We start from the raw sequence: 25,792 nt of genomic DNA, 5'->3' as shown, positions 1-25,792 counted from the left end.
ATATATTGTGTTATCCAAAGATCTGAAAATAATTTCAAGGCATGGATTCAATTCCTGGTGGTGCGTAAGATATCTTTTTGTCCTCAAAATAATTATTATTCAGTTTTTAATACGTAATTTATACAAATTTTAAAGTAGTGTTTTAGAAATAACCTTTTCATGTAAGAATGAATTTTCAATACATAAAATAGTTATCAATCCCATAATATCCTGCAATGATTTTCATTCTATAAATGCAATTATTAATTGCTAATAGTTGTTAATCTTGTAATTATACGCCTTTTTTTAAACACGATCCAGTGTTTACATACATTACAAACCTTTTTATTCTTTTTTAAACAATTTTATTCAGCTTCGATCCTCTGTTTGTTTGTTTGTATTACGTGTGTTTGTCGTCAGGAGCGATAACCCTTCTGCTATGCCCTGCTGCACTGTAGCAGAGGCATGCTCTAACAAAGAAGAAAGTGTATAAATGTAAATAATAAAAAAATCTTTATCGTTCGTAATTTTTGTAAGTGCTGCTTTTCGGGCAATTCAGTTTCTCATATATTAGAACGTAAAAGTGCCGAATTTTATATATTAAACATAAATCTTAACGTTTTGACCAGGAAAATGGATATAGTTCTTCAATTGACATTTGTATTAAATTTGTGAGATTCAAAATTTTCATTTCCGCAGTTCTGGCCATAAAATCGCAAAATTTCCCCACTGTGCGAGAGTTGTAAAATGCGTACCCGGTTATTGACAGGGGGGTTAAACGACAGTCTGTGGAAAGAGCGGACTCACTTGGTGCGTACGCTGTCCGGCGACGGTGGTCTTCGGGATTCCAGGTTGTCCATAGCATGCCACTCGTTGAGACACGAGCGATCGCTCTCGATTCGTTGCTCATAGTAACTGACCCAGTCATGCGACAGGCCACCCAGGAAGTAGTTCTGCTCGCGCGCCTTGCTCGACACCTTGTGCAACGTCTGCAGGGCAGACCTGTAAAATAATAATAGGGACACATTAACGCATCGACAAGTTGTTCTATGGGTGAAAGAGTCTAGCAGGGTAAGCAAACGACCCTAATTCCGATTCTTGGAGTTGTTATTTTTTAAACAATGCTCCTTGCCTGAAACACCATTATGTAAATTTTTAGATCGCTACCCCCCTGTTTAAGGATAATACGGGGGTAAACGCTCTTAACGTTATTATTTTTTTCCTCGCTTACTACTTAAGATATTTAAATGAAAAAAAAACGAAAAATAGCTACGTACTAACTGCACTTCATATATTTTTCTAAAAATTATAAATCAATTATTAAGGGTAGAAAAAAATAATTAATTTTTTGGGGGTGGTTTATGGAAACAACCCTTTGAGTGACCAGCTTCAAAAAAATTAAGAATAATGCTCTATTATCGAGTTATTATATATAAAAACCTGAAGATAGTCGAGATGGTGGAACATAGTTAAATAATTTAATGAAGATCAATATATTATAAATAGGTGGGGTTTTCTGACGAGAAAGAGTATTTGTCGCGAGCCTGAGTACGTTCCATTTAAATGCGAATGGAAGAAACGATTGCGGTGCGTTTGGGAGATCGAAGTGTAAATGAAGAGTGTTCGAGATTTATTGTTTATGTATAGTGTCGGGCAAAGAAGCGACTCGTGAAGCGTGCCGTTAGAGTAATCAGTGGGAGTTCGAAAATCATAGATAATAACGAGGCTCGTCAAAATCGGTGTCTACCACATGGTGTCCTCCCCTTGTTAGTTCCTTTCATATTTCTCAAGCTACCATCAAGAATCAAAGTGGCACGAACATTTTACCGCGGAAAGAGATATTTCGAATGTCCATCGGTGCTATATCCTATAATTGCATGCTTTCTACGTCGAGAAACAACTGTTTCAGATGTGTCCAGGGAATTTACGTGTTCCGCGACACGTCAAGATCCCCGTGGATAACCGAGCTACAACGTTCCAAGGATGCCAATGTCCAGGAAGCCAGGGTGCACAGTTTCCTGGCGTGATTCAGCGCGGGACAATTTGCGGTTTACCGCGTCTCTAGGAAACCGCTAACGACAGATAACTCTCGGTAATCGAGAGAGAACCAAGAGTCGTATCGTTAGGCGACGATAAAGACAACAAGTTGGCTGCAATCGGATGTGCAGTGGTTCGTTTGCATCTCGGATCGAATATTAGTTGCCTCGCTTTTAGTTGCCATCTAAGTGTTTCTTTTAATCTGTTCCGAGCACTCCTTACCTGGCATGGTTAGCAAGATCTCGGGGGCAGTGCAAGTTCAACGATGAATCAGCAGTGTTCCCCATTCCGATAGTGCCGCGGTTCGGAATATTTTGAAACCGCAGTTCAACGGAGGAAACGCGACGCAATGTGGCGATCGATTGTTCAACGTAAAGTGCTGAAGCTCTTAGGTAACGGTGAAGGTAACTATTCAAGACTTTTTCGACGCAAGATTGCCCCGGGAGGCGGCGTGATGCTTGCTCGGTCGCAAGGGAATCATCGTTGTTAGTTTCACTCCTGGAATACTATTGGCCTTGCTCGTAAGAGGAGCTCGAAAGTACTCAGATGGAACGATCTATCGCTGAGATCCGCCTCTCTAAATGTCGAGGATCGCGGCTGTACGTGTACAAGAATTAATAACCGCCGCTGGCGTCGCAACGATGAACTCGACCACGTAATAACGTGGATTTTACTCCGACGCGATTAAGAGTTCTATCTCATCAGCTTAATTCGGAGTGAGGATATTCGAATTGAATGTTTCGCAGAGATTAAAGGGGGATCACCGTTGCTTTGGTTCGAGAAGTAAGGTCAGCTTTACGATTTATTGTTCAGCTTACTCGTGCCTTCTCCTCTATTTTTATTTATTATTTTTATCTGATAAAATATTATACAGCACCGGACAGAGTATAACAACTCGATCGTAATAACTGTTTCAAGATTAATTCCTTTAGCGTTTTCTGTATCATATGGACTTCCTTTAACGTTATTTTCTTCTTTGCAAGACTGTATAAAAATTATTCGAAAACTGTTTGAAAGTAAGAGTTACTGCGACTAAAGTTCAAGCATCCGAAAATCCTGTGACAATTTTTATTCTGGGGAGTTGATTACAGTGCTATATACTTACATGTAAATACGAACAGAAGTGGCTACCCAGAATAAGGAAATTAGTATCATCATAGAATTAGGTTAAAACTAATTTATATAGAAATTTAAGAAAATTTGGCAGCGAGCAGTTTGCTGCAAACTCGCTTGTGTTAGCAACGCAGAAAATACACTCGAAGGGGGTGGAACTAACCCCTGAAAATTCGGCTATTTTCCGATTTTGTGTTATAACTCGCAGACTGTAAGAGATAGAAAAAAAGTTTCAAGACAAAAGTTACTTCTTTTAATTCGATCTATCATCCGGTGGAAAAGTTATTTTACAGCTCACGAGTTGTAACACAAAATCGGAAAATAACCGGATATTCAGGTGCCAATTACACCCCCTTAGAGTGAGTTTGGGCAGCAAACAAAAATTGCGTTATAATCGGGGAGAAATTCCCTTCACATTCACAGAGTTTCAGAATTTTTCGAATTTCCGAGTTCGGGATGTTCCCTTGTTAGCTTAGCTTCCAGCAGGTGGATTCCCGGCTTTGCTCCTCCACTTTTCGAGCTCCCAAATCTAGAATCAAGTGGAATTCTCACACTTTTCACCCCCTTAACACGACTTTCAGCTGATAAACAGAAATGCGTGTTCAACATATTCAAATACTCTACCCATGTGCCAAGTTTCCTCAAAATCGTAAATTGTTCATTGTCAGTTCCTTGTCAGCGGACTTTCCAACACTCTCTATACAACAGTGGCGTCGAAATTACTTCAGATTAATTTTAACTATGATCAATAAAATAAATAAAAAAAAAACGAAAAAAGTGCAGCAACGCATCGTCGAACGTAAAACTATATTTAGGTACCACGAGGAACTTGCTTAAGAGTAAGGTTATTTTTATCGCTATCTACAGATACGAAGCGATGCTCTTAGATCCTCGAGTAGCTCTTTCCCGTCGCAGCGTGATTAGATAAGGCCGTTTCCGGCCTTGCCAGGGGGCGAACCACCCAGTCGGCGGCGGGACGTCAGGCTGCTGCTCCTGATGTCGCGGTGCCGCGAGTTTTGCGTAACAGCCGACGACTGAGATGATCGGAGACGAGGACAGCCACGTATTTATAATTAAACATTTTACGTAACAGGCTCGCATTTAACCGGCACCCGATACTGTCGATTGCTTGGCCTGAGCATCGTCACGCCAATGCTGAACCTCGGGCAAGGACCATTTCACGTAGGGTTTGTCGGTTTTTAAAAACCGGCTTTAAAAACCGGTTTTTATTTATGAATTTGTAAAATTCGAAAGCTGGCTTTTAAATTTAAAAAACCGGTTTTATATATCAGAATTAATATGCAGAAATGAATTCATTATTTAATTAGAAACATTTTTACTTGAAACTCGCCTCGGACACAAGCATATTGTAGTATGTAACAGTTTACTCGTTACTGTAAAACTGTATTCATGAGTTTATATTTTTATATTTCGCACTGTAGAAAATTTATATTTTGTGCGGATTTTAGTATTTTTTTCATTTGGTTTTCGTATGCAGTCTATTTGATTGTGTTATACTTTTGTAGATCCATAAATATTAAGTGAACTAAAAAATTGTGCGGATTTTAGTTAATTTAATTTTTATTTATTTAGTTTTGTATAGATACAGTATATTTTATTTTGCCATAATTTTGTAATTCCATAAATATTAAGGAAACTGAACATTTTTAAAATAAGTACAAATATTTATTTACTATTATAATTATATATTTCTTTGTGAAAGTTCGAAAACCGGTATAACCGGTTTTTGGGGGAACAGTGGAATTCGAAAACCGGTGTAACCGGTTTCTGGGGAACAGTGGAATTCGAAAACCGGTGTAACCGGTTTCTGGGGAACAGTGGAATTCGAGAACCGGTGTAACCGGTTTCTGAGGAACAGTGGAACTCGAAAACCGGTGTAACCAGTTTTTGGGGAACAGTGGAATTCGAAAACCGGTGTGACCGGTTTCTGGGGAACAGTGGAATTCGAAAACCGGTGTAACCGGTTTCTGGGGAACAGTGGAATTCGAAAACCGGTGTAACCGGTTTCTGGGGAACAGTGGAATTCGAAAATTTGGGATGTGTTCAGTTGGCAAAAACAGAATTGCTTTGGGAAATATAACAGGGGGGAATAGAAATTGTTTGATTCTTCGTCTCCCGCTTTGATTTTAACATCGAATTCAAACGCTTGCTGGTTTGATGAAAGCTTCACTTTGGATAAGTATCGACGGTAAATAAACCATCATCGTCTACCTGTGGTACCTAGTATGGCAATAGTAATAGAACGACAATTAGGTGATAATAAAGTAAGCATTAAACAACACAGAAACCCATCGGTGGTACGAAAGCGTTAAGAGCCTTTTCACACGGGACATGACTGTGGCTCGCGAATGGCATTTCGAACAGGTACATTCATCTGATAAAACTGCGCGTTGGTTTAGAAAGGATAGAAGAAGGTAGAGAATGTAAGAATTGTGTTAACACAGCTCAAAATGTCAAATCTTAAGAAGGGATTGTAACCCGCTCGGAGCCGGTTACTAGTAACATAAGACAGTCTAGCCCAGACAGCCACTTAAGAGGGTCATCTGTCTGAAAAATCGAGCAGAGCACAAGTAGATGAATATTATGTAAAAAGTTTTGCACGATTATGTTTGCTATTCATTGAGTAAAAAATTCATGAAGATTGCTCATTTTTTCTGCCGGACGACCAGAGTACGTTAAGTGGCTGTCTAAACCAGACTGTCTTATGTCACTAGTAACCCGCTCCGGGCGGGTTACAATCCCTGATCTTGTCACGAAAGTGACTCGTGTGAAAAGGACCTAAGCTTCTTTTCGTACGAAAGAAAAGAACTGGTAACTGCGACAGGGACCCATGTCTTTTCTAGAAAAAGATGAGGGAGCAGAACAATCGAGTAGTGAAATTCTAAATACAACAGAGTTCAGGCTTATCGAATGAGGAGTCGAAAGTAGGAGGGAAGAAAGTTGTGCGTTATGTTTACGCGTATGTAAATCACTCGAATAGTTCTCGGTCGTCACTGTTTACAGATTGGAGCGAATTGTTTCCTTCTTTAATTTGCAATTCCTCTGATAGGCAGGAGCTGCGGCTCTTACGTGCAGAGTAATCATGGAGTACACACATACCAAAAACTACAACGTCAAACGTAGCAGAACAGGCATATACCTCTCGAAGATGAATGAATCAACGACAGATGAATCGCTCCGCCTATTACTCCACCGAAGACCACTCATATATCGACTGGTCTGCGCGGTAAATACACCGATCGGATGATGGCTCGATTTCTGTTGGACACCGGGTCCAGCTTCGGGCCACTTCCGCGCGCGCGCACCATGCCAAATCGCGGGCAATTAACGAGGCGCGTCCGCGGTACGATGCTGGTTTGCGCAACAGCACGACGAGGACAACAGCACGAGAGTGACTGAAGCTCGGGGCGTAGCATCGTAATTATAATGAGTCCGCGTCATCGGCTGATCCTAAATGGAACGGCTGGTGAAGCAAGCAATGACGGGCCGATTGCTTGGCCACGAATCCAATTCGATGTCACCGGTTACGTGGCTAATCGAGCTGCTCTTCGCCGTGGATGGAAGGCAAGAACGGAGGTGTCGTTACCTCGAACCCGAAGACCTTAGCGATGGGCAGAAACATTTTCGGACTTCCATTTGGCATAAAGGAACCATTTCCAGCAACTATGCGCACCTTTAGAGATGAGAACGCGTGCAGTTAGTGGAACTGATGCAACGGACTTGTAAACGCAAGTGGAAAATGCAACAACTTCTGAATAGTTTCTGGATATCGGTTCTTTAACTCTACTTTTTCACGATTAGAGAATTTCACTCGTCGCCTGGCATCGGCGTGTTTTCACGCCGAGGCGATGATTCGGAAACGCAAGCTACGGACCTTTATATTGACACTTCTTTCTGCAGGAATAGGTTTTGTAAGGGCGGTATTCTCAGTCGCTACTCATTCTTAAGCAAATGCTTAGGCATTCGGCATCCTTTACTAGCTACTAGGTTAGTAGAGGATACCGTATGCTTAAGCATTTGCTTAAGAATAAGTAGCGACTGGGAATACCGCCCCACTGACTACCACTTCTTCCGCAATTCCGACAACTTTTTAATAGGAAAACAATTTAATTCCGACAATACTGTAAAACAGGCCTTTCAGGAATTCATTGACTCTTGTCCGCCAGGGTTTTATACCACCGGCCTGAACCAACCAGCTTCCGCTTAAATGGCAAAAGGGTATGGACAATATGGGTGCATACTTTGATGAATAAAATAATTCCTTATATTTGTAAGTTATCAACCAACTTTGCCTGTTTTTCTACAAATTTCATCCTCGACGACCTGATATTATATAAAGAGAGAGCCGATTTTTATGTTCGCGCAAAACTCAAGACCTATTGAACCGATCTTCATCAAATTTTAACACGTTATTCTTGCATACTCTAGGATGGACGTAGGCTATGCAGCATGTCTCGGAAACGCGTTATTAACATGTAATTGATGTGTAAACATTTCATGTGTACGGCTGTTTTGCAGACCACGTGACCCGTGTATCCTCGCCCGCAGCAGTACCGTGATGTCACCACCAGATGGCAAAGCTTTTAGCGCGCTTTCTCGCTAGAGAAATGGATTACCGCGGACATATATGTTCGAATGATCGTATGGTTACAAATTGCTGTGGCAGATTTTTTGTGTACCCCGTGTGGATGTTATTATGCCCCGGGTGCGAACAAATTTGTCAAGATCATCATCCACTCCTGCTCGACGTATGTAATATTAGCTTTGCTACTCAGCTTCACCCGAAATTTAGATTCTGATTTTATAAAAAAAATTGTTTTTTATTTATTTATCTTTTTTTTGTGAAAATAGCCACGTTTATCTGGATTAAGTTGGGTATATTGAGCTGGGGCAAATTTCGCGACCCCTGAGTTTTACCGTTCGAATATTTTTAGGCGACAGACAAACACTTTCTGCTTTACATGAATATTAAAATACACTAGTAAATCCTGGACTTATAAGAGTGAACGTTACCGGAAGCTTTGCATTGAATTATGATCCAGAAATTAACTGGGTATGTTAACTTAGGAGAAGTTCAAACAGGAGTGATGGATAATAGTTGCCATCATTGCTCCGGCAGGTGATGCGCAACAACAATTCATCCTAACGTCAGAAAATCATTAAACCAAGAATGTTATCTTCCCCGAAATATTACGAAGAAATCAAGATTTTTTTCTCCAAATTCTTAATTTCCTTAAAATATATTAATTCTAATAAACATGAATTAGTCACGCTAATATCTCGGACAAAGCCGAGATGGGGGATGCTAGTTTCTAATAAACTGGGTGACTTCAGGACTATTTAACAACTACGCGAGACCAAGCAACACCACTACCAACTACAAGCATATAGTTGAACCTGGCGATACTTCTTTCGCAAAGAATGAAACGCATAAACGTGCCTTGCAACTCGAGATCGTGATTCAACCGCTTACGAGTCTAACAATTAAGGCCCTGAGGGCACTATGGTGGATGCGCATTCTGGGTCTGCAAGGCCCTTTATTTGACTGGCAAACACATATAACCGCTTTTATTTTCGGGGGTGTCGCTTTATACACAGTCCGTTTGAGTGTGACTCCCAAGGAGTGCGCTGTATTTATTCCACGAGCTGTACCGAGTGGCGACGAAGTTGGGACTGAAGCTTACGATTCGATGCTGTAGGGCCCGAACGCGACACGATCGTTGCACCGTCTCTGGAAACGCGGCTCGTCGCAGGCGCGTATTCTCTTCGCGCGAATTCTCCGCTGGACAACTGCCAGGCAGCGGCGGGGAAAGAAAAAGGCTCCGGAAAGATCGCGTGCGATGAGACAAAGAGGATCAGCCAACGGTACGCGGCGCAGTGGTCCGCCAAAATGGAAGAATGATGGTCGCCGAGCAGCACGTGCGCGACCTGAAGTTTCTTATTTTGGGAGCAGGTCCAAACGACGCGGAACCGAGTTATGGGGCTTCCTTTGAATCCCCACCGACGTGAAAACACAGCGGCGCGTACAACTGGCTAGTTCGATTCTGGCCGCGTGCCTTCGATTAGTAGTCAACTTCCCACGAATTGCGTTTTTCTCTGCGAACATTTCTACAGTATTTCGTGAACGTGGGCATTGCCACGCCGTAGGTACCCACCTAGAACACTTCTATTTCGCGCGGCAACATTACATCTCAACTTCAAGTAGTTGGTACTTCATCAACAACGCATGCCACTAATTAGGGTATATTTTATATTGTATCAACTATCCCTAAATCAAATTACTAAATTTGACCACCCCCACTTTAGGGAATAAACTAAATTTAAGAAAGTCTAGGAATCCGCTTACCGCCCAGAAATAGGATTCCAGATTTTCAAATTTTTAATTTTATTATTAATTTTTAACCCATGCCACTAATTAGAGTATATTTTATATTGCATCAATTATCCCTAAATCAAATTACTAAATTTGACCACCCCCACTTTAGGGAATAAACTAAATTTAAGAAAGTCTAGGAATCCGCTTACCCTCCAGAAATAGGATTCCAGATTTTCAAAATTTTAATTTTATTATTAATTTTTAACCCATGCCACTAATTAGAGTATATTTTATATTGCATCAATTATCCCTAAATCAAATTATTAAATTTCACCACCCCCACTTTAGGGAATAAACTAAATTTAAGAAAGTCCAGGAATCCGCTTACCCTCCAGAAATAGGATTCCAGATTTTCAAAATTTTAATTTTATTATTAATTTTTAACCCATGCCACTAATTAGAGTATATTTTATATTGTATCAATTATCCCTAAATCAAATTACTAAATTTGACCACCCCCACTTTAGGGAATAAACTAAATTTAAGAAAGTCTAGGAATCCGCTTACCCTCCAGAAATAGGATTCCAGATTTTCAAAATTTTAATTTTATTATTAATTTTTAACCCATGCCACTAATTAGAGTATATTTTATATTGCATCAATTATCCCTAAATCAAATTATTAATTTTCACCACCCCCACTTTAGGGAATAAACTAAATTTAAGAAAGTCCAGGAATCCGCTTACCCTCCAGAAATAGGATTCCAGATTTTCAAAATTTTAATTTTATTATTAATTTTTAACCCATGCCACTAATTAGAGTATATTTTATATTGTATCAACTATCCCTAAATCAAATTACTAAATTTGACCACCCCCACTTTAGGGAATAAACTAAATTTAAGAAAGTCTAGGAATCCGCTTACCCTCCAGAAATAGGATTCCAGATTTTCAAAATTTTAATTTTATTATTAATTTTTAACCCATGCCACTAATTAGAGTATATTGTATATTGCATCAAATATCCCTAAATCAAATTATTAAATTTGTCGACTGACGCTAAGAATAACTTTAATATCGCATACTGATGTATCCGAAAAAGTTTTACATTCAACGAAGGCCTCCGCTTTTGGAGTCATCCTAAAATTGCAATTAGCCTTTGCAGCAAAACTATTCCTATTGCCACTGATTAAATTTCCACAGGAGCAGGTACATCATTCGTACATCAGTGGCCTCGGAAATAAAAGCGATGAACCGCAAATGATGAACTTGATTAGTCTTCGAAGTAAATAATTCCTACGGCAATGCCCACGCAATGCTCACGGAATACTGTAGAAATGTCCGCGAAGAAAAAGGCTAACCATGCGAAGCGTTTCACTAATTCACTAATCGAACGTAGGTACGTGGCCGCAATCGAACGAGCCTGTTGTACATCGCGCATCTGTTCGCTCGTCCCGCAAGTTTCTCCGGCAAGATTATCGATCGGGGCCTTACCTCACGGCTCTGGTGACGTTCCCCAGAACTTTGCTCCTCCTGGGACTTCCAAACAGCCACAGGATCACGGGCAGGACAAACAGAATCAGCACGTAAACGGAGCCACGCGTCACCATGTTTCCTCCCGGGGCTGATGTGCGGCCTTGCAAGTTATTCTCGTCGAGGTCATCGATGTGCCTCGACGGAGGTGTCTGCTGCCCCTTTTCTGGCTAGTTCCAGGGCTCAAAGCCTAATACCGCTCGACTGGCCCGGTACAACACGAATCTAAGCTATCTGCTCCTTCTTGAAGCGTTCAGGATCCACCAAATGCAGGAATCGCGTTGCCTCTTACTGTTTATCCCGAAGACTCCAGCTTCACCGTTGATGAATCTTTTCAGCGGATGATCACTGACACACCTGTACGACACTACCCAACTATCCAGGTCCCCAAAGTGTCCAAAATGCGCAACGAACGCGTACAATTCTCGCTGAACCATCAGACTCCTCTGAGCATGCACACACCTGCTCCTGGCTGGGGGCCCAGGAAAGGTCAAGTTAAACGGTGGTCACGAGATACTTGTCACTTGCCACAGTTCCTCAAACCTCTGGGTATGATTAGAACCCATCTGCGCACCAGTTGAACGCTTAAATTCGCGAAAGAGAGCAAGAGAGAGAGAGAGCACGAGACGCACGGGGATGCTGAATTCCGACGAAGGAGTTTTTCTTAGCGCGGCCACGTTCCGTCGACTGGCAAACACTCCGAACCGATCGTAGGATCTGGCAAATGAGAATAGCGTGCGTAGGACAGCCGGCAGTGGTGGTGGGGGGATGACAAACGAGCAAGTCCAACCATATTTAGCGTCGATATTCCGACGGTTTTTTACGCGGCCGTGCGAGGAACCCGCCCGGAAACGTGAGAAAGGAGGATGACCTTTGGGAAAGAAAGTGGATCTTGACCTGGGCGAAGTTTTACAGGTCCGCTGGAGACCGGGCCCGTTACGTCGCCACTTTCGCGAAAAATGCGGACTTCGCGCCCATTTCCTGACGGATCTTCTACGAAATCTATTTCTGGACTAGTGAAGCATCACGCGCTGTTGAACTGGCCTTAAATAGGGATATACTTCCGAATGGCCCCAGTGGCCGATCGAGACGAGGCTTGAGGGGGTGGGTGGGGAGGGGGTGTGGGCCCTAAATCTAAAATTGTAGCTTCGGGAATTTATTAGTTTCCGAAATATTAATAAAAAATTATTGTTAATTTTTTTTTTTTAAATTATTTCTTTGAACTGCAACTGGGTTTCATCCTGCCCTCCCAGTAATTTGACGCGTTCCCCTTACCTCTTCGTGCCCCCTCAAGCACTTAAATGGCATGCCTGTATAGCTGAAATTCAAAGCCAATTTTCTCGAAAACGAAGCGCGATATTAAAAAATTGTATTCTATATTTGCGTCTTATTTTGGCCTGTAGAATCACCCCCTAGAGTATCGCCTATCAATAAAATAATAAATATCCACCCTGTATAACAGGATGGATCGCATCTCCAAGTTTCTGCTTCAAAATTCTAAACTTACATCGCTTTACCCCCCCCCCCCCGCACTAATCTACCCCCAACCAATACTAATATCCAGAACAAGTTGGAAAGTGGAATGCGTTATGTCGGAACAAGTCAGCAGAAATATTAAAAGTTTTCTATTAATATCTCGTAAACTAATAAATTCCCGAAGCAACAATTTCAGATTTAGGGTCCAAACACCCACCCCAACCCTCCCCAGAAACCTCGTGTCGATTGGCCACTGGGGCCATTCGGAAGTACAGCCTTAAATAGCGACTAAGGAAATAGCCCCGCTTCCAAATTCTTGTGGTGAACGTTCTTCAACTCGTCTCCCAATTTACTCACAGTTCCTCGCATCTCTTTGGCTACATTATTCGTTCCTAGGCGGAGAGCATCTACGACTTTACCCTGCGCCGCGTTTCAATTGTTTCATCCGCGGAGAGCAGTGGTACTTCGTGGAAGCACCGTTCGAAGTGATTTCGAGGTACGAGCGCGCGCGCTCAACATTCGAGTAAATACAGCTTTCTAAATTTCAACACGAGTCGTGCGGCAACGTCGTTCGCGGAACTCTCGTTTTCTGGATTTCAAGGCGAATCGCATTTCCCCGGCGCGCGTAGGAAATCGTACAATTCAGTTCGCGTCACTCGGTGGATCGCTTGATCCAACGACAGTGTTGTACATTCCGACAGAGGAGAGAGGAGGAACAATGTAGTCGCGGGTCGCTGAAGCGGACACGCGTATGGTGCAGTGGAAGATGCACCTGCGGGCTGTTGCTCCGCGTTTGTGCAATCCTCGAAGCAGCCGGTGAGTCATTTTCGAAGCACGCGCGTATGGGACTTAGACTTATCGCAGACAATGGGTAAATAACGAGAAACTCTGTGAGCTTACAACGTCTTTAATCTGATCTACCCATGCCTGCGATACACTATTACGGGATTTTATAGTTCTCTATTTCAATGCGAAACCACCGCGATTGGGTATGAAAAATTGCCAACACATTTCGCGATAGGAGGAATTTAAATTCTCCATGGAAAACGAAATCCCAAACCAAGGTACTCGGCGTGGAGGCGTCAGAGCAATTTATTTCAATATAAAACCTCCACGAGTGAAAAAAAATTGTAAACACGTCCGAATAAGAGGAATATAAATTCTCTACAGAAAATACCATCGCAAATCGAATTAATTCACGCGCAAGTGTCGCGGTTACTTAATTTCAATGTAAAATCTCCACGACTGAAGTAAAAAAAAAATGGGAACGCGTTACAAGGGGGTGGAACCTAAATTCTCCTCGATAGACGGAATCACAAACGGCGTTAATTGACGCAGAAGTGTTCCCAGAATGCAGAGTAGAAACGAAAGTGCAGACTGCCGTGGAAACCACGGTGAAACCACGCTGCGAAACGTGGAGAGGTTCGCGGGGGTCGTAGAAGGCGTCCAGGAACGAGGGGGGCCTTCGCGGCGAAGAAAATTCGTCGCAGAGAGGCGAGGGTAATTTGCCCGACTTCTGTCGCGGACACGTTGCTCGTGTTTCGTAGCCAGGACTGCTGGCTCTTGGGCGTTAGGCTTTAAAAGTGGAACAATCTCGCCCAGAAATAAACTGCGTGGCCTCTGTTCGTAGAATAACCGTGAAAGTTGCCAACGATCGCCCGTTCCTGGCCGCCGTTTACAACGGGCAACGCGGCCATTGAGCTTTCGCGACCCGTGGCACGTAATGAGACGATCGACCATGGTCATCGAAAGCGAAGGTGTTCTCCGAGGACAGCCATCGGAGATTATTCGTGATTGGAAAGCAGCTGCGCGACCACTGCCGACTGGATCGCCGCGAGACAACGTAATCGTTGGTGGTTGTAGCTTAGGCGGTGGAGCATTCGGCTTTGTAAAATTCAGCGGTACTTTCCCTTAGAGGACACGCTTCTTGGAAACCGCTTCGGGTGAATTGCGAAAAAAAATAACGGAAGTGGGGTAAACCGATCAGGGAATTAGCGAATTGTTGAATCTATGGATTTTTGAGATTAATACTTGAATATATTTATGTATAACGGCAAAACCACTGTTGAAATTGCATTTAAATTTATTGTTCTTGAAATTTCTATAAAAATAAGTACTCATTCTTATTGTAATTTAAACAAAAAAAAATATAGAATACAAAACATGTAGTAAATGATCGCATACTTTTAATAAAAATTGTACTTATTAATATAATTAGGAATGTTTAAATTTATAACTGACATTTCTTTGCCTAATGGTCGTTCACTGGTATGCGGTCATTTACTGGTTGCTTCAACACCTAATTTGAACTCCTATTTACTTATTTTCGACATAGATCCATCGTGCCACGGCTCATCAAAATCGGTGTCTACCGCATGGTGGCCTCCCCTTGTCAGTCCCGGAGTCCAGCTCGAAAAAGTTGAATCTCAAATATCTTTAATTTAGTCGAATAAATATCTTTATAAATATTATTCATAAAAGGTAGTTCAATTATCCTTGTGTCCATTACAAGTGTACGTATCGGGCAGGAGTTATCGTTGCTGCCTAATCTAGGCGGGCTCGAGCGAACTCGACCGCCTGTCAGAGGAAATTCAGATCCTCGAAAGGCCGTGGGGATGTTCGCGGCTAAATGCTCCTCTTTATCACCTCGGGACAGCGATCGCCCGGAATCATCCAGCGTAATGAACCGCGAACGTATCTAGATCATGGCGGCCCATCTCGCCAGCGGTTATTCCGCGAAGCAGAACGAGCTACGCACGCGTACGATCCAGTGTATCCTCTCCTCGACCTGTTCTACGCCGTGGTCACCAACAGTGAAAGGAATGGAAACGATTATACTGTACATGCACAAGAGCAGAGCCGAGAACGGCCGGTGACATCAACGACGCCCGGCCTGGGCCACTAACTACCGTCGATAATGATCTGACTGACACCCATGCGCCGGTGCTTGGGGACCGTCGTTCACCAGGATATACTTCGTCGCTTTTTTCCTCAGATTAACACTCTCGGTGGTGTCCGCGTGTTTTCACGGATTCGCCGCCTGTGTTTTCTGATTTATTCACTTATTTCCTACCCCGTCTTTCTTAACACGTTGCGTACGGGGTGACGCGTACGGTCACGTCTTGGGCCTGGTCCCAATAAATGTGGAAGGGGAAGAAGGATTTTTCAAGTATCGCGTTTTCCTTTTGCATACGCCTTCGTTACAAATTTGCAGCGTTTTTTCAACTTTCTGCAGCTGTTTTTTTTTTATTTAACCAGGTAAGTTGTGTTTTTTTTTCTGTCGTATTCTACTTCCTATCAATATTTTTATTCAATTTCTATATTAAATATTTTGGAATATACAGTTTTGAGGAGTAAACATCGCGAAAAAAGTGTGAAATGACAGAATTTTCGAGTTTGGGGTGTTCGACGTAATTTCTAATCATTTATTCCTTTTATATTTCGTACGCTTTCTTCATCTATTGTTTCGTCCATTTTCATTACTATTACAAGGAAATGATGAATTGGTTGTCTGAAATATTCTAAAAAATCATATTTTATTATTTTTCAGCCGTAATATTTTGTCGGGAAGAGGCGAATCTTTGAAAAGCGCAAAGTATTCGCCCTTACCTAACGTAATTGCTTTTCAAAATTATTTCTTAGTCATATATTTTTGTGGAGATATTTTTATAATATTTGTTGTATTATATTTTGTAATATTTTGAACTCGACGGAATGCATCGATGCTCCTTCACCCCCAAAAGCACCTGAACCGTCGACATCTGGGTTCAGAAGATGCACAAGGAGTACTACGAATGTTGAACCGGAGGAAGCGGTTGAAGACTATTTGTTTGACAGTGGGAGCGACGAAGATGTGGAGTTGGATTGGATCTACCTCGCGTTTAGTTGAACGGAGTTATTGGGCATACCGAAAAAGTTGTACGAAAGCTGCTAACAGATTTTTTGCTTGCTAACATCCCTTTTTTTTCTAACAAAAACAAATTGTTTTTGGTTAAAATGTTATTAAATGTCGAAAGTAGCATAAAAGGGTGAACACAAAAATCTGTTTCCGGCATCTGAGGACAGTCAACTATTTTTGGTGCAGGACGAACGTGTTAAATCAGCGCTAACTCCGCGAAGCGAATGCATCTGACATATTGGTCCCCAGCGACAAAAGTACACATCAAGTGTGAAAGGACCTTTGGTGTTCATCGCGTGTGCGAATCCTGGGTTCTCCGCACAGAAGGTGCGCGCGAACAGACAGTGTATGTGCACTGAAAGGGTTGAGAATAATAGTGACCGGATGGCGCAGCGACAGGGCCAGGCGCAGTGGAAGAGTAGTGATCGCGAGCGTTCGATACGCGCTCGATGGGCGTCAATCGGGCACGGTGCATTGTGGTTTTCGTCAGTTGCCATTATCGGCGAGCCAGCGCTGCGTTACCCTGATAATGCGACGGCTCGCAACCTGCTGTTATCCATCGACGTCTGCCTGCGTGATAGGCGGAACCAGTTTGGAAAGCCGTAGCTGGCCCACGCCCACTGGTCAAGGCCCGTTAAAAGGGATTCCTTCGGAAATCACGCTTACTGCAAAACCGCAATGGAAGCCCGAACAGATTGGATATCGAAGGGGTTGTATTTTAAGTTTCGGGGCAAAACAAATGATTTGTCTTTTACTTTTTTTTTTGGAAAGTTTAGGATTTCAGAAATACATCTTTAAACTGTTGCGTCAAGACAGAAAGATTGGCGAAGATGCGAAGCTCTGAATAGAGGAGGTCGTTGGTATGAACTTGTGTGTTCGGCGCTATTTTATCTCGGTTTCTTCTGACTTCCTTACCGAGGAATGGATGTCTTTGATTTGATGCTAGATATTCTATTCCTTTTACACTTATTAATTGGAATTTCGTTGAATGATTGATTGAATGGTGGATAATTTTGTGATCATTCTAGTGATCTTTGATTAAATTTAAATATAATAATTCGTTTTGATATAAATCTTTCAAGTATAATGAAAATAAATAAAATTGTTCTGTTTAGTGAAATAATCGCTCCTATAGAGGATAATAAATTTCAACGGTAATGTACATCTGGATATTCTGAATATCGTCGTGTTTATTAATTTTGCTAACTTTACTGAACGGGGGTAACACTTTGAAGGCGACCTCTGTGTGCTGTACGAGCGTCATGTCGCTTTAAAGGGTTAGACTACTGTAAAACGGTCGAAAAATGGTAATATTCTTTTTCCGTTTGAATATTAGTGTCAGCAGATTGTATTGCTACCAATCGGATTAACCCAGGTGCGATCAAATTTGTCAAGATCATCCACTCCTGCTCGACAGTATGCAATACTAGCTTTGCTATTCAGCTTCAACCGAAATTTAGATTCTGATTTTATAAAAAAAATTGTTTTTTATTTATATATTTTTTGTGAAAATAGTTCACGTGCAATTAGGTGGGTATAATGAGCTGGGACAAATTTCGTGACCGCTGAGTTTTACCATTCGAATGTTTTTAGGCGACAGACAAACACACGAACACTTTCCGCTTCATATATATTAAGATACACTGGTAAATCCTGGACTTATAAGAGCGAACTAGAGGTGTGCGGGTACCCGACTTTTCGGGCTCGGGTTGGGTCGGGTAAAGTCGGGCGAGCTCGGACGGGGGCCCGGGACAGACGGGCCCCTACGGGTAGTCCGACTGTGTCGCGTAGCCCGATTACTTCGGGTAGCGCGATTGTGTCGGGTAGCTCGTTTATTTCGGGTAACGCGGTGCTTGATAAGTTGATACATGTATTCAGCTTTTTTAAACAACCGAGTACTCGAAAAGCATGTACAAAATCTTTACCTATATGAAATTTTAGAATAAGATGATTTTCATATTCATATGCTTGTATATTTTTATTACACACTACGAAACGTCCAGAAAATATTGTTAATAATGCATCAAACTTCCTTTTTTTAATATCGCAATACTAAATACATGTTTAAAAACGCATATTTTCCGGATGTTTCATAGTGTTTAATAAAAATATACAAGCATATGAATATGAAAATCATCTTATTCTAAAGTTTCAAATAGGTAAAGATTTTGTACATTTTTTTCGAGTATTCGGTTGTTTAAAAAAGCTGAATACGTATATGAACTTATCAAGCACCGCATTACCCGAAATAATCGGGCTACCCGATACAATCGCGCTACCCGAAGTAATCGAACTACCCGTAGGCCCGACTGTCCCGGGCCCCCGTCCGAGCCCGCCCGACTTTACCCGACCCGACCCGACCGCTCGGGTCCCCGACACATTCGATTACCCGCACGTCCCTAGAGTGAACGTTACCGGAAGGTTTGCATTGAATTATGATCCAGGAATTAACTAGGTATTTTAACTTAGGAGAAGTTCAAACAGGAGCGATGGATAATATTTGCCATCATTGCTCCAGCAGGTGACGCGCAACAACAATTCATCCTAATTTCAGAAAATCATTATACTAACAATGTTATCTTCTCCGAAATATTACGAAGAAATCAAGCTTTTTTCAAAATACTTTCCTTAACAGATATTAATTCTAATAAAAATGAATTAGTCGCGCTAATATCTCGGGCAACGCCGAGATGGGGGACGCTAGTGAAATATAAATCTGTTTGTTTTCTGTGTTTCTGATTACTGTGCGAGCTGGAATCATGTTCTCCAACCACATATACGTCAGTTTTGGTAGGTACAACAGTGGGGCATTCGTAATTTTATCTTTGATTTACTCCTGTGCTTTATTAGAGTAAACAACATATAAATTCATATATCTCGATAAGTAGGTATATTAACTAACACGAACAATTTCACTTTATTACATCGTAAACCGCTTCTTAAAAAAAATGTCAAGCATCATCCATTTGGCAGCCTGAAACATGAACCTTCCCGATTAACGTCCACCGTGAATGTCAGCCATTCACTTGCGATATAAAAACTGGCTAAGAATTTAATGCATCATTAAATTTGTAGGTAATCCACGGCTGTGTTCTTCCATTTCCATTTAAATACAACCCATTTATCTGTATTACTAATAATTAATGCATTATAGATAAAATAAATTCATGTCGTAGATTTATGCGTGCATTAATTAACGCAAGAAGTTTCATTCCGATACGCTATGTAGTTCGCTTTAAAAAAAATCTCGAAGACCGCCCATGTTTCAACCCAACCTTCCTCCTTATCGGTTAAAATACAGAATATGTATTACAAAACGCTAGAGTTTAGATACATCTACCGATTGCTAGATAAAACGTTGACGCAGCTTTGAGAAACGCTGAAGATCTCGAAAACGTTTGTTGCAAAAACTCTCAAAACATCAAAAATCAGGTGAAATTTTAGCGCGTCAGATTTTACAGGCCGGTAAGCGACGCGAGTTCCGAGCGCAGGTAGCAGTCGCTGAGAGTAGATACAGTAAATTGGTGCCAGGAAAAATAAATATCCGAGATTGAGGCTACATTTGAAGAGACGGGAGGATTAACAGTAAATTGCCTTAATACTCCTTGATAAACGTAAAATTAAGTAAAGAATAGAAAAAAACACGCTTTTTACGTACGGTTTTCTCGCACCATCGCCAATGTAAAAAATGTAACACTTACCGACTCTAAAAATTCAAACGGGACTGTATTATTAATTACACATGCTTCCGCCTTATAGACTATTATGAATTTTCAACCTCTCCATTTTTGCTTACAGACACTTTTGGGCGAAAAAAACATTTTTCGATGTTGTAAATGTTTTTTCTGGTTTCCCCCCTAGTCAGAAGTATATTCCTCAAAATTAGAAACTATTCAGTCGAATCGGATGATAACTTTTGGAGATACAGGTCCCACCGATTTGGATGAACTTTTTGACGCCTCGACTTTAACGACTCCCCAGTGCCGTCTGCAATGATTAATTATGAAACAAAAAAATATATTTCTATAACTTAAGACATCCTTAATACAATGCAAAAACCCCCATTAAATTATATGCAGTAGTTTTCCTTTAATTAATTCCTAAAAATCACCTATTTTGGGGCTCTAGACCGGAAGGTCCCCTTAAAGAAGCTTTTGAGTTTTTTTATCTTTGATGGCCCCGTCTGGAGGTCTGATGGTGATAGTGCTGTACTTTCATCTTTACACCATTGCAACACGTAATGCATATCAAAGCCAGTAGCGGATAACACTGAATTAAAAAACTTTCACTGCATTTGTAGTAGGATAGAGTACAAAAACTTTCACAGCCTTACATTGTATAGCTTTTTGTAGAAAAGATCACAGAAATCGCCTATTTTCTGTGCAATTTTACCGGGAAGTGCCCTTAACCCTCGAGCGGGCGCGCTTTGTGAACTCCGTTCACCGATCTGCGTATTTCCTTCATTAGGTCTCGGTAAGACAAACATTCTCTCCGCGCGATCGTGGTGTGTTCCAAGAACCCTATGAAGCTTGTGCCAGTTGATTCTCATTTCTGATGTTCAAAATGTTGTACATATTGTAAGAAAGTCTAAAATGTAACAGGGAGAATTTGCTGAAATAGTTATTGCTGAATATATATATATATATATATATATATATATATATATATATATAAATATAAAAAATAATATAAAAAAAATATATATATATATTTTTTTTGCAATGACTGGAACAAGAGTAACGATGGAGTCCTTCTTGACTCGAGATCTATAGAAGACTGCCTTTCCGTCCTGTGGAAAGTCCTCAGTTGTGCTTTTGGGAAAAATCCTACGGACCCCGATGCTAATTTTATGACAGCTATGGCGTCGCGCTAGTTGGGCCCATCGTCGCTGCACTCGTCACGCTGGCCACATCTGGTTAGGCTCACCCGTGCAGCCCCTTTTATGACGCGGTGCCTAAATGTTTCTAACAATATACTATTTCTGTGTGCTTTAAATACATTTACTGCATTTTTGGATACATTGCTAATATTTTCCCATCGCATTTAATTTAAGCTACCACTGTCAACAGAGAAACCGTTTCTGAAGCGTAATACGGGGCTAAAATGATTATTTTCAACTGATGAGCTGAGTTCACCACGCGGCCGCCCGAGGGTTAACTGTGTTTCAGATAGCGATCCGAGGTCGAACTGATAAGTCAGTTAAAAACTCTGAGATTAGATTCGAATCCGGATCACGTTTGCATTAAATCAACATCGACTTCGCGCGTCAAGTCCACTTTAAGCTAGCTGTCCAATTCCACACCAGCAGCACCAACTTTCGAGGTCAAGCCGGCCTTTTACAAACAAAAGATCGCGACACAACCGCCGCGACACGCTATGCTAACCAGGAAGTCGTCTCGCGGAGTCTATTTCCAGCTTTTCTCTGAACGGGAAAGCGGCGTATTCTTTGCTCCGGTCGCGAAAGTATTGGGCGAGGGGTGTGCGCGCGTGGGTACGCCGCGATTTCTCTGACAAAAAGTGAAAATGCCGAGGGGAGGGGGCAAGATCGCGAGGGAACGACCCAATGATGTAAAACGACCTGGCGAAACACTCGCGACGGCCAGTCGGTCATCGAACCGATAATTGACGGAGGTTCGTGGCCCGCGGCGGGGAGCAACCGGTGAGACGCGTCTCGAGAATCTGGCCGGGCATCGAGAACGGCCTCGTATCGAGTATCGACGGTCTTATCATCCCGGCGAGGTGTCACTTTGTGCCAACGTCTTCGTCATCCGGTCGAGAACCGGTTCCCCTCTGGCGATGCTTCATTAATTCCCCGCTAATCCGAGAACCCTTCCTGCTCCGAGGCGCGTTCGCGAGCAGGAATCTGAATTTAGAAGCGCGCCATCCGCGACTGGCCTGGCCCCCTTCGACAGCCTGCGAGGCCTTTTCACGCGTGGAACTTCTGTGGATCACCACTGGTACTGCGAGCGTCGCACGCTCTTCTTCTTTTAGGCTTACATTCGTTGGGTTTAAATCGGGTGGGATGGAATCATCTTCGAACGAGGCGCTCGATACAATTACGATCGAACTTCACGTACAAGTAAGCTCGTCTGATGTTTAGAGATTCCGGGATGCTCGATTCCTTTCTCTTAAGGTACGCGTCCACTTGAGAGAACTCGCGCAAGTTACTCTCAATAGTTACCTCTCAAATTGTGTGTCCACTTGAGAGCAATTTCGAAAATTTTTTACCCTCAGGTAGGCGATAGAAAACTCGCGGAGAGCTTACTATCCGATAGAACAGTTTCTCTCGGTTTCTTTTAAGCTACGAACGAAGTGAGGCCGTGATGATGGATAAGCGAAAACTTAGTGCTTTGATTATTGCTTATAATATTTTAAAAAAGAGAAAGAAGCAACGTAGAAAGAGAAATTGCTGGGTGGATGAAATGAAATAGTTATATATTTTGAGTTGGTTAATAAATGGCGTACATAAAATGTGTCTCGCTACTTGGCTCGGCGCAGACTGCCTCGGCCGCGCAGTTCTCCCGGCTAACCGCCTAGCAACACTTCTCTGGCAACGCCGTGCCTCGCAACACTTATCTGGCAACACCGTGTCTGCCGCGACGCGAGCCTACTCTCTGCAGTTTCTTTCGGTTTATTTTAAGCTACGAACGAAGTGAGGCCGTGATTATGGATGTGCGAAAACTTAGTGCTTCGATTATTGCTTATAATATTTTAAAAAAGAGAAAGAAGCAACGTAGAAAGAGGAATTGCTGGGTGGATGAAATGAAATAGTTATATATTTTGAGTTGGTTAATAAATGGCGTACATAAAATGTGTCTCACCACTTGGCTCGGCGCAGACTGCCTCGGCCGCGCATTTCTCCCGGCTAACCGCCTAGCAACACTTCTCTGGCAACGCCGTGCCTCGCAGCACCTATCTGGCAACACCTTGTCTGCCGCGACGCGAGCCTACTCTCTGCAGTTTCTTTCGGTTTCTTTTAAGCTACGAACGAAGTGAGGCCGTGATTATGGATAAACGAAAACTTAGTGCTTTGATTATTGCTTATAATATTTTAAAAAAGAGAAAGAAGCAACGTAGAAAGAGGAATTGCTGGGTGGATGAAATGAAATAGTTATATATTTTGAGTTGGTTAATAAATGGCGTACATAAAATGTGTCTCGCCACTTGGCTCGGCGCAGACTGCCTCGGCCGCGCATTTCTCCCGGCTAACCGCCTAGCAACACTTCTCTGGCAACGCCGTGCCTCGCAACACTTATCTGGCAACACCGTGTCTGCCGCGACGCGAGCCTACAGCACTCGCAGAGTACGAACCTGGGGTTCGTATTTCGGAAGCAACTGTCGGATAGTAATATTATTATTTATCCACTCGAGAGCAAATTGCAACGCGTCCGCTGTCTCAGAGTTGAACGTCGCTCTTCTACAGTCACTCTCGGACGTATGTCCACTTGCGAGAAATACTCTCGAGAGCTTCTTCGCTACATTAGACGCATTGTGCTATTTAAAAATAAATTTTAAAACCAAAAAGTAATGTTTTGCTTTGTATAAATTTCGTATTAAATAAATAAATTTACCAATTATATTTAATATCTATTTTTTTCATTTACACAAGTTTTGTATAAATTAGACAGGAATAATCATGTAGTTAAAGTTTCTTGTGTTTTTGATAAATATTATCAACATTATTCCAAAAATATAATTTTTGCAATATTTTTTTCAATTTCTCGAGAATTCTCAAGAAATATGATCTCATTTCTGATTTCTCGAGAAACAAAAAATATCGAGAAATCAGGAACACTGAATAGAACTAAATTTGTTCCTTCTTCTGAGTTGTTTATTTGCTAAGTGCAACACTGAGCAAAAGATCTCTGCTCGATTAACGAGCGAATGAGTTGGACAATAAAAAGAAATAACATAACGTTGCCTATGTGAAGTGAAGCGAGTACAAAAGTGCCGTGTGTGAAAAAGCCTTTAGGGTTTCTGCCTTCCATGAACAGTGATTGACCCATCGACAGATACAGCGAGCAATTAATTGGTAGCATGATGTAGGGAGGAAGTGTTGACATTCATTTCAGTAATCACGTCGGCTCCCCCTGTTTTATCAACTTCTTTCCTTCGTCTCACCTCCTTTCGACGCAATCTACGGTGCGAGATAATTAAAATCGGAGGCGACTCGTTTTGCATGGCCGAGAAAGAGGAACACTTATCGCTGGGCGCTCACCACACCCAAACCTGTTGGAGGTGACCTGAAAACTGGCAAACTCGACGTCTTTTATGCCGGCGTGAAGAAAAACCTGTTGAATCGAACAATGCGTCATAGGAAATCTGCACTATTGTAAAATAGCTTGTTAGCTGGGTCACTTTTTGTCCAGACACGCACCCTACTACAGATTTAGCACATTAAGGCGATATTCTACCCAAAAATTCGATTTTTTTTCTTTGTTGATTTTATAATAATTTATTTTTGCGTTTCGAAAATATGTCCCTAAAATGTTAAGGTGAAATTCTAAAAGCCCCCAGAGTTATAGGGGCTTAAGGGTACTAGGCAGTCGTTCCTGTCTAAAATTAAGCATTTTTGTTTCAATTAATTACAAAGAAACCAATTGAGACTGAGACTTGTTCTTTGGCATGAAGTTTATTGACATCATAAGCTTTAAAAAGCACGTTTGTTTAGTAAAAAATATGCATTATATACGACGCTACAGATGAATTATTAAATAGGCGTTTTGAGAAAAAGTTTCTTTTGTTTTGCAGTGATAACTCAAAAACGGAGGTTCCAATCGATTCAAAACAAATTCGAGCATCTTCTAAAAATGTGTAGTTTCGGACCAGACCTAAATTAAAGTTAATGAAAACTCTTATTCTTTATGAAAATAAACTAAGATCTCACCTTTTGGGGCTTGGGGGATGGCAAAACCTCATCAATGGGGTCTCAATGGGGTTTTAGTTTATTTAGTTTTAGTTATCGGGCGATAACTACACTAAAATATAGATTAAAAAAATCTTTGGTACTTTCGTTTCAGATGACTAGGGCGGCCGCAATTCGCGCGCCCGATGGGGTCGTTGTCTGGTGACATGACCTGCGCTTCGGCGTGTAACTTGTTCAAATTTCAATATACCGCATTCCAAAAATTTGTGTTGATAGTTCAAACACTACTAAATACGTGTGCAAAATCTCTGTACTGTAGGTGCGATAGGTTTTCCAGAATTAATTTCCAAATATCACCTTCAAAATGAGTGTCTAGACTAGAATACCCCTTTAAACCCGCAGCGCGCACGTGAATTTCTGAAGCATAAGTATCCTCGTGGGGTGTTCATGGACCACCTGTAAAAACTAACATTCACTGACCACGATATATACCTAAAACTGTGTTTCCTGGCCCTGCTTAAAACTGAAACAGTAGATATATGTTGTTGTTTTAT

At 41.7% G+C, this 25,792-nt stretch overlaps 1 protein-coding gene across 6 annotated transcripts in view; it reads right to left on the bottom strand.

Moving 5' to 3' along the window:
• Ssh (Protein phosphatase Slingshot) overlaps positions 1-25,792 on the bottom strand; it is a 139,713-nt gene that overhangs the window by 9,912 nt on the left and 104,009 nt on the right. For 3 of the 6 annotated variants that reach the window (XM_076811984.1, XM_076811993.1, XM_076812035.1), the window contains one exon: positions 787-981. In XM_076811984.1, the coding sequence (XP_076668099.1) occupies positions 787-981 (195 nt within the window). Of the gene's footprint in view, positions 1-786; positions 982-6,289; positions 6,373-10,959; positions 11,687-25,792 lie in introns of those variants that run through there. The other 3 variants (XM_076812015.1, XM_076812004.1, XM_076812025.1) reach the window with 3 other exon arrangements.

The sequence above is a fragment of the Andrena cerasifolii genome, chromosome 1 (genome assembly GCF_050908995.1).
Source record: "Andrena cerasifolii isolate SP2316 chromosome 1, iyAndCera1_principal, whole genome shotgun sequence".
In the NCBI taxonomy this organism is placed as follows: Eukaryota; Metazoa; Arthropoda; class Insecta; order Hymenoptera; family Andrenidae; genus Andrena; species Andrena cerasifolii.
This window is presented reverse-complemented; position numbering and strand designations above follow the sequence as displayed.